The 8,925-nt window shown below is 68.2% G+C and overlaps 2 protein-coding genes across 16 annotated transcripts in view; one reads left to right on the top strand and one right to left on the bottom strand.

Annotated features, from left to right (window-relative positions):
* The window catches only part of COPZ1 (COPI coat complex subunit zeta 1), a 41,356-nt gene extending 39,363 nt beyond the window's left edge, over positions 1–1,993 (top strand). The window contains exon 10 of the mRNA XM_072847198.1: positions 1,980–1,993. The gene's annotated coding sequence lies outside the window, so the exon portion shown is untranslated. The remainder of the gene's footprint in view (positions 1–1,979) is intronic.
* A 986-nt stretch (positions 1,994–2,979) lies between these two features.
* On the bottom strand, positions 2,980–8,023 carry GTSF1 (gametocyte specific factor 1). 15 transcript variants are annotated; one of them, XM_072847403.1, is made up of 11 exons: positions 7,836–8,023; positions 7,478–7,604; positions 7,309–7,398; positions 7,149–7,224; positions 6,971–7,035; positions 5,806–5,841; positions 5,264–5,345; positions 5,075–5,088; positions 4,264–4,350; positions 3,429–3,789; positions 2,980–3,206 (listed from the first exon to the last, which is right to left on the bottom strand). In XM_072847403.1, exons 1-9 carry the CDS (start codon positions 7,926–7,928, stop codon positions 4,316–4,318), a joined length of 618 nt encoding a protein of 205 aa, XP_072703504.1. In that variant the 5' UTR covers positions 7,929–8,023; the 3' UTR covers positions 2,980–3,206; positions 3,429–3,789; positions 4,264–4,315. The 15 variants fall into 15 exon arrangements, with proteins under 15 accessions (XP_072703504.1, XP_072703495.1, XP_072703497.1 ...); XM_072847394.1 differs by lacking the exon at positions 5,075–5,088 and having other exon boundaries at positions 5,159–5,345; XM_072847396.1 differs by lacking the exon at positions 5,075–5,088 and having other exon boundaries at positions 7,836–8,022.
* Positions 8,024–8,925: the final 902 nt, after the last annotated feature.

Below are 8,925 nucleotides of genomic sequence, written 5' to 3'. Positions count from 1 at the left end.
AGACCCCAGGTGACGTGGTGGGCAGGACACTGGAGGGTACCGGGACATTGGGGGGACAAGGGGACACGGGGGACATGGGGGGAGCAGGACAGCAGGGCATGCTGGGACACTGGGACACAGGACACTGCGGGTGCTGGGACACTGGGACACAGGACACTGGGAGTACTGGGACACTGAGGGGACACTGGGACACAGGACACTGGGAGTACTGGGACACTGAGAGGACAAAGTGACACAGGACACCACGAGGGGACCCCCGTGGGACAGGTACAGGGGGACATGGGGGGACACATGAGGGACACAGGACACCAGTGGGACGTGGGAGGGGAACAAGACACTGGGGAGGACAAGACACGTGGGGGACGGGAGTGGGACAGGGACAGGGGGGACGCAGGGCTGGGGACAGCGGCAGGGAGGAAGGGGACACGGGGCGGGGGCCGGGGGCCGGATCCGGCTGCCACTTCCTGGAAGGAAACAGCGGAAACAGAGCCGGAGCTGGAGCCGTTCCCACGCGGCTGCGCGGGGGGGGGGGCCGGGACCCCCCCCGGGGGGGACACGAGGGGACACGGGGGGGGGCACGCCAGCACGCCGGGACCCTGCCCCGGTGCGGGGCCGGCGTGCGAGGGCGTGCGAAGGGCGGCGGTGCCCCCCACGTGCTCCCCACGGCGCCTTCGCTGCCGCCACGCGAGCGTGCAAAGGGTGCAGGCGCGGGGTCTCGCTCCGCACGAGCGTGCAAGCGGTGCACGCTCAGCACCCCCCCTCCCCCAGACCCCCCCGCAAGCGTGCGAGCACCGCACGCCCACCGTCTCCCACCGCGCGAGCGTGCAACTGGTGCACGCTCGGCCTCTCCCTCCACCCTTGGGCGCGAACGCTGCGCGCTCGCTGTGCCCCTCCACGCGTGCAAACGCTGCCCACCCCTTCCACGTGCAAAGGGTGGGGGGACACCCCCAGCACCTCCCCAAAAAAGGCCGCCGTGCGAGGCGGGTGCCCAGGCGTGCGAGGGGCCGGGGGGTGCGAGCGGGGGGCCGGGGCCTCGCACGCCTGCCGTGGGGCCGGCCGCATTCCTGCGCCGCTGATGCAATGGCGCCTGCCGCAGCCGGGCCGGGGGCTCGGGGGGCTTGGGGGGACCCAGGCGGCCGAGGCCTCCCCCGTCCCCCCCACCCGGGCCCGGACACCCGAGGCCTCTGCCCGGCACCCTGCCATGGGTGCTCCCCCACCGCTGCTCCCCCCCCCCGTCCCCCCCCGCCAGGGGAGGGTGGGGAAGCGTGGGAGCTTGCACACACGTGTGCGGGTGCAGGGGTGCGTGTGCCCCCCGTGGGCACGGTGCCCGTGGGGACAATGGGGACGTTTCCGCGTCTGGGGGGGGAAGTGACGGGCGGGCGGTGAACAATGGCACTGGCGCCGGGGCCCTTCCTGCCCTCGCACGGCCGGCGCGGCGCTGGCACACGCGTGTGCCCTGACACCATCCCCTGTGCACACGTGTGTCCTGACGCCGTTCCCTTGTGCGCACCCACCCCAGGTCCCATCCCGTGTCCCCGGGGCTGCGCGGGTGCTCATGGCCACAAGCCGCCCCCCCACTCGTGCCTCAGTTTCCCCCACGCTCTGGTCCCGCACCCTGGGCATGGGGGAGCCTGATCCGGGGCCACCCCCATTCCCATGGGTGCTGTCCTCGTGACCTCCATCCCTGGGACGCCCCATGGGTGCCATCCCCACGGTCTCCGTCCCCGGGAGGCCCCATGGGCGCCATCCCCACGGTCTCCGTCCCCGGGACGCCCCACGTCTCCCCAGCCCCCCAGCCCCACCCTGGGTGGGGGCTGCCGGCGCGGGGGTCAGGGCTTGGGTGCTCCCGGCTAAGTATAGCCAGTGCCGGTGCCGGGGAGCGTCCCTGAGTCACCGCGGGGGCCGGGGGGGCCCGGGCCTGACTCACCGCCGCCGCCAGCCCCTATATAGCCTGGGCTGACAGCGGGGCCACGTCACCCCCGGCCCCCCCGGCTGGGGCAGCGCCTGGGGCCGCGGGGGGGGCCCTAGGGGCGGCTACAGCGGGGCACCCCCATGGGTGGGGGGGACGGCAGGGTGACGCCGGGGCACCCCGATGGGTGCGGGAGGCACCCAGCGACTTCGGGGCAGGCCCGTGGGTGGGGGCGCAGGCGGGATGTCCTGGGTGACCGGTGGGTGCCCGGCCTCAGTTTCCCCGGGTGGGGGGCACGGGTGCTGGCACGTCGCCCCGGGGCTGGCGTGGAGCCCGGGGACGGGCGCGGATGCGTCCCCGCGTGCCGGCTGCTTCCCAAAAAGGCGCTGGAGGCTGCCGGCGATGGGGAACCGGGCAGCCGGCCAGCCCCGGGGGGCCCCCGCGCCTGGGGGGGGGGGACAGGCAGGGCAGGGGCACCGGCAGGGACACACAGGCAGGGACACGGGGCAGAGGTGGCAGCGCCGCGGCCGACACACGCGTGTGCTCGTGGCACCGCTGGCCCCGGCACTGCCGCGGGCAGGGCAGGGTTGAGGCCGGCTACGCACACGCGTGTGTGTCGGTGTGCGTGTGTAAGCGCGTGCAAGTTCCTGGGGAGAGCCCCGGGGGGGGACGGACGGACGGACACGACGACGACACACGCAGGAACGCAGGAACCTACGGCACACACGTGCTGTGCACACCCCCTTGCACGCCCTCCACACGCGTGTGCACCCACACGTGCCCCCCCCCCCCTCGGGCAGGGGGCTGCATACGACCCCCATTTGGGTCACCCCCTCCCCGGGAAGGGCCGGGGGCACAGTGACCATTTCACCCCCCCCCCCCCATTTTTGGCCAGCCACCCTGTCTCTGACAGAGCGTGGGGACACCCTGACGTCACTCGGGGACAGCCCCCTCCCCCCCCGCCTCCCACCCTGTTTTTTGACCCTTTTCAGCGCCCCGATATTGGGTAAAACACCCCCTAACACGGCTGCGATAACCCGGAATCAAGCACGGGGCGTTTTGAGGCCAGAAAGGGCAGTTTTAGTGCTCGAGCGGCAAGGCAGGGGCCGGACGCTGCCCAGCCCTCCTCACCCAGCCCCGCTGTTTCTGGGCATTTGTTGTTTTTCCGCCTCATTTCCTGCAGTCCCGCTCGCCCGGCGGCCGGAGGAGCTGGGGCCAAGCCCTGGAGGTGCCCGCTCCGGGGCAGGATCCGTCCCCGAGCGCGTAGCGAGAGCCAAATCTCAGCGGGATGGACAAGCTGCGGAGATAAAAACCAAAAGGTGTAAAAAAAAAAAAATGCCCCCAAAGGACTTCCCCCTGCCGGGGCATCCCCCTTCCCCAGGGCTGGGGTGGACGGGGCAGGGGGGACACACCGAGGGGACAGGGCTTCTCCAAACCCCCCAGCCGTGGATCCCAACCCCGGTGACTTCAAAGCCCCGGGTGAGCCGGGGCCTCAGTGCTGCAACCGCCAGACGCTCACCGGTTCCTGCCTTCTTCCTTTTCCTGACGCTTTCAGACACAAGTGTGACAGTAAATGTGTTGTTTTTCGTTTGTTTTTTTTTTTTTTGGTGCGTACGTGTCCCCCACTCCAGCAGAAACCAGCCGGAGAGCGATGCCGGGCGCTGAATCACAGCGGGGGAACGACGTGGGTGAAGACGAGGGGGAATTTTGTCCTGGGAATTGTGTAGGCAAAGCGATGCGGCCGGGGTCGCTCGGGCAGAGCCGGTACTCACAGCCCCGGATCTCCACGCGTCACCCATACCGGGGGGGGGGGGACTCGGCAGGCACCCCCGGGACCGCGGGAGCCGTGCGAGGGTGGGGACACACGGGGCGTTTCACCGCTGCGTGGAACAGAAAAGGGAGAAGCAGTTAAAGCACGTGGGGCAAGGCCAAAAAGGCATAAAACCTCCCCAAAACCATAGCGTGGGGAAGCCACGCGACATGGCGGGACCCTCCCAGAAGGGGGGAACAGGGCGGGAGCCGGGAGCTGCCATCCCCGAAGCGCGGTTGTGCCGCGGCACGGCTTGCCCCGCTCCACGGCGGCAGCCGCACGCCACGGGGGACGACGAAGGTGACACGTATCTGCGCCGCCACCAAAAAATAAAACAGCCCGACTCTCCCTCCCCACCTCCTCACGTCCCCGTCGAGGGGAAAACCCGACAGCTCCCACCGAGGAGCAGCGCGAGGCGGGCTCCGGGATCCGCGGACTGCTCTCGACGAGAGAAAATAACAGCAAAAATAGGTGGAAAAGGGGGGAAACGCCTGTCGTTTCCCATCCGGCTCGGGGATGAAAATAAGCCAGGCCTCCAACCTACCCGGCTGGATCCACCCTCCGAGCTAAAACTCCCGGCAAGTGTTGCAAGGCCGTTATTGGCACGGTTCGAAGCACACATGAAACTGCTCTGGAAACCACAGGGGAGAGATGTCAGGCAAAGCCGAAGCAGTCAGACGCTTTTAAACAAGCGAGGCAACAAAGCTGGAGAAATTCCTCCTTAACCCTTACGGAGCAGGAAGGGATTGGGATGGCTTTCCACCTGCGGGCAGCGCAGGGCGGGGGGGAAATGTTTCCGCTCTCCGATGAGGGGAAGCGGGCACCGCTGCGGAAGCACCGGCTCCGTGCGGGGATGAGATTTGCGGCCGGGGAGGATGCACGGGGAAAGTGTTTTGCCGAGATAAACCCCGGCGGGCACGCGTCCCGATTCTCCGCACCGAGCTGTGGGGGGATAAACCTCCCCCCCCGCCCCAAACTCAATAAATGGGTTTAAAACATGTCGGGGGGGGATTTTTTTTTTTAAAAAAAGCGCAGGTTAGCGCTTGGCAGGTTAAAGCCCAAGGAAGGAGCGGCTGCCGCAAGACGATTCGTGTTCGGCCTCCGGCTTGGAGATGGAGGGAGGAAAAGCGTCTCCCAGATGGGCTGAGCCCAGGATGTGCGGCTCCTGCCAGATGTACGTTAACGGGAGTTATTAGTCGCATAAAAACCGCTCTGCAGCTGCATTTCTGGCACTGGCGAGGGAGGAATTAATTGCAACAGCAGATCACTCCTCCGCTGCCCGGCCAGGAGGAACCAGCGCGACCCCGCCCGCGTGCTCCCCTCCGTCGGACGGGGGGGAAAGATATATATCTGACCTTCCCATGAACCGCTGGAAAAAAGAAAGAAAAAAAAGCAGGTTTTCCCCCCAAACTCAGCCCCGCGGGGTCCCCGCTGCCTGCCTTGGACGTTGGAGGAGGCTGGGGAGCGAGCGGCGGCAGCGGGGCGGGCAGGGAGCCCGGCCGGGGAAGGCGGCATGACACATGTGTTCCCATTTCCACACGTACCGCCCCAAATCCGACGCCTCCTCTGAGCTCTCCTCACCTCCCAGCGTGGCGGGGGCTCGGTGGGGACCCCGGAAACGTCCCGCTGGAAGGAGAAGGGGAGAGGGAATGGGGGGGGGGCGGCAGAGGACTGGGGGGATCCCCCCTATTCCCGGCACGACGGCGGGGTTGAGCGCAGCCTGGGTGCGATGGGTGTGTGTCACCGCCAGGCTGGCGGAGGGGGGGGGGACGGGGGGACAGCATGACACATTTTTTGGAGGACTGCTCGGGGTGTGGGGGGGGTTACGAGGTCTTCCCGGCTGCACCCCCCTCCCCGGGGGGCGGGGGGGTGGAACTCACGGCCCAATGCCCTGGGACACGAGGTGCCCGCATTGCGCAAGAGACTCTAAAATAGCCCCCACCCCCAGCCCAAAATCTGGGCAGCACCCGCCGGGAAACGCCTGTTTTGGTGGGGGAGGGACTGGGGTGGGGATCTGGTGCCTGGGGGGGGGACACAGCAGCCCCCCAAGCCCCAGGACCGAGGCGGGGGGGATGTTTACGGTCACCTTGAGCTGGTTCGGTCATGGTCATCCTCTTCATCACTGTCCCCGCCGGAGCCCAAGTTTAGGGGTGGTTGGGGACGGGGTGAGGGGGACAGCGGGGCACTGGGGGCCTGGGGGACGGGGACACGGTGGGGGATGAGGCACGGGCAGGGCAGGGGGTTACGGGGACACGGTGGGGGATACAGGGACACGCTGAGGTGGGACAAGGATGTGGGTGAGCCTAGGGGTGACGGGGACACACTGGGGGCATGGGGGCACGCTGAGGGGGGTGACAGGGACATGGGTTGGCCCAGGGGGTTACAGGGACACGCCGGGGGGGCTGACAGGGACATGGGTGATCCGAGGGGTGGTGGGGACAGACTGGGAGGGGGGTGACAGGGACACAGGCTGGCCCAGGGGGTTATGGGGATAAACTGGGGGGTTATGGGACACGCCAGGGGGTGACAGGGACACGGGCTGGCCCGGGGGTTATGGGGATAAACTGGGGGGTATGGGGACACGCCAGGGGGGTGACAGGGACATGGGCTGGCCCGGGGGGTTATGGGGATAAACTGGGGGGGGTATGGGGACACGCCAGGGGGGTGACAGGGACATGGGCTGGCCCAGGGGGTTACGAGGACACACTGAGGGGGTTACGGGGACACGGACAGGCCCAGGGGAGTGAGACCCCGCTGTGCACTAGAGCTGTTGCCCCCCCCCGTTCCCCCCCATGGAGCCTCCTCGGAGGGGGAGTGGGGGAACAGGCCCCGCCCCCACTCGTCAGTGCCACAAGGGGCGGGGCCAGCGCGGAGCATGCTGGGAGCGCAGCCAAGGGAGCGCGGGGTGGGGGGGGGGGAGCGGGGCCGGCTGGGAGCGCACCCCGGGGGTCCCCTGGGTCCCCATCCCATGGGTACCCCCAGCGTCCATCCCATGGGGGTGGCCCGGTCCCCAGCCCACAGGGTCCCCTCAGTGTCCCCCGCCCCGGGTGACGGGACACCACGCACACTCACAGGCAGCGTATTTGTAACATGCATTTAAAACCTGTGGGTACGATTGCCCCCCGCAGCAGCGGCCGAGGGGGCACCGGCCCCCCCGGCACCGCGGTCTCCGCAGTCCTGGGGGACAGATGGGCACCGCCCCGGTCCTGCCACCCCCGACCACGGTCCCTCCTGTGCCCCCCACTCCGCACCCGCCGCGGGGTGTCCTGTGGCTCCCCTGCCTCGGCTCCGGCTTGTGGGTGCTGCTGGGGCAGAGCTGGGGGGCAAAAAAGGATCAGGGGGGTCGGCGCGGGCAGCACCCCAAGGGGGGAACGACACCCAAATGTGGGCACTGAGGGAGGGGATGTCCCCGGCCCTGCGGGCTCCTACCTGTCGCACGGGAGGAGCAGGTCGTTTGTCCTGACGTTGAGGACGAAGGGCGGGGGGTCCTCCAGGCCCTCCAGCTCTGCAAAGGGTGACGAGACGGGGACGTGCCAGCCTTGGGGTGACACGGCGAGGAGGGGAGGCTTGGCACCTCAGGGACACTCACCAGCCTCCCAGTCCTCCTGGCACGGGGGGCCCTGCCAGGCCGCGGGGACCTCCGGTCGCTTCATCCCGTCGCCGAAGGATGTGTCCATCTCTGTGGGGACAGAGGGGACAGTTGTGGGGGGCACAGCTGAGCACAGCCACCGCGGTGGTAGTGGGGGGCCACGCTATACCGTGGGGGAGGTCAGGCTGGCGCTTGTCAGGGCAGGAGGCGACGTGGCTCCGCAGCTTGGCTTGGGGCACCCTGTGCCTGGCGTTGAAGGGGCAGGTGGCCAGCGTGCGGGCCACCCGCGGGTTGTTCTGGGGGTGCAAGGAGAGGGGAGAGGTGCTGGGTTGGGGGGCGTGGAGCCTCTGCCTCAGAGCTGGCTCACCCCTGGCCCCCAGCAGGCCCCGGCCCCCAGCAGGCCCCAGGGCCCCGTAGGCCCCAACTTCGGCCCCCAGTAGGCCCCAGCCCCGGCCCTCAGCAGGCCCCAGCCCCACGTAGGCCCCAAGCCCGGCCCCCGGTAGGCCCCAACGCCGAGCCCCGCTCACCCGCTGGCACTTGACGAGGTGGTAGGGCAGCCGGGACACCCGGACCTGGTGGCTCTTGTCGTAGGGACACTGGACGAGCGCCTCGGGGTCCATGGCGGGGCCCAGGACCGGCCGGGCCTCGGCGCAACGGACTCCCAACGGGCCTCGCGCGCGCCGCCGCGTCGCCAGGGCGACGGGGCCTGGCTTCCGGTGCGGCCTGCGGGGGCGGCCGCGCTCAGCTGTCGCCATGGCAACGGGGCCCGGCGGCCGCCGCGGGGCGCCCGCAGCGCGGCTGGGTAGGCCCGGGCGGTTCTATAGGAGCTCAGGTGATGTTATATGGGCCCTGGGCTGTGCTATAGGAGCCCTGGTGACGTTATATGGGCCCTGGGCTGTGCTATAGGAGCCCTGGGCAGTGCTATATGAGCCCAGGTGATGTTATATGGGCCCTGGACTGTGCTATAGGAGCCCAGGTGATGTTATATGGGCCCTGGGCTGTGCTATATGGGCCCTGGACTGTGCTATAGGAGCCCAGGTGATGTTATATGGGCCCTGGGCTGTGCTATAGGAGCCCTGGTGACGTTATATGGGCCCTGGGCTGTGCTATAGGAGCCCTGGGCAGTGCTATAGGAGCCCAGGTGATGTTATATGGGCCCTGGGCTGTGCTATAGGAGCCCAGGTGATGTTATATGGGCCCTGGGCTGTGCTATATGGGCCCTGGACTGTGCTATAGGAGCCCAGGTGATGTTATATGGGCCCTGGGCTGTGCTATAGGAGCCCTGGTGACGTTATATGGGCCCTGGGCTGTGCTATAGGAGCCCTGGGCAGTGCTATAGGAGCCCAGGTGATGTTATATGGGCCCTGGGCTGTGCTATAGGAGCCCAGGTGATGTTATATGGGCCCTGGGCTGTGCTATATGGGCCCTGGACTGAGCTATAGGAGCCCAGGTGATGTTATATGGGCCCGGGGCTGTGCTATATGAGCCCTGGTGACGTTATATGGGCCCTGGGCTGTGCTATAGGAGCCCTGGGCAGTGCTATATGAGCCCAGGTGATGTTATATGGGCCCTGGGCCATGCTATAGGAGCCCTGGTGATGTTATATGGGCCCTGGGC

The sequence above is a fragment of the Ciconia boyciana genome, chromosome 27 (assembly GCF_034638445.1).
Source record: "Ciconia boyciana chromosome 27, ASM3463844v1, whole genome shotgun sequence".
Classification (NCBI taxonomy): Eukaryota; Metazoa; Chordata; class Aves; order Ciconiiformes; family Ciconiidae; genus Ciconia; species Ciconia boyciana.
Note: the sequence above shows the minus strand (reverse complement) of the source record. Positions and strands in the feature narration are given on the sequence as shown.

Bases quoted from the DNA above. Each gene is read 5' to 3' on its own strand.
- GTSF1 (XM_072847394.1), bottom strand. From the start codon at position 7,928: ATGGACCCCGAGGCGCTCGTCCAGTGTCCCTACGACAAGAGCCACCAG. The intron at 7,399-7,477 runs GTATAGCGTGGC...CTGTCCCCACAG, and splicing joins CCAGCCTGACCTCCCCCACG to AGATGGACACATCCTTCGGC. The intron at 3,790-4,263 runs GTAGGTTGGAGG...TGTTCCACGCAG, and splicing joins CGGAGGGTGGATCCAGCCGG to CGGTGAAACGCCCCGTGTGT.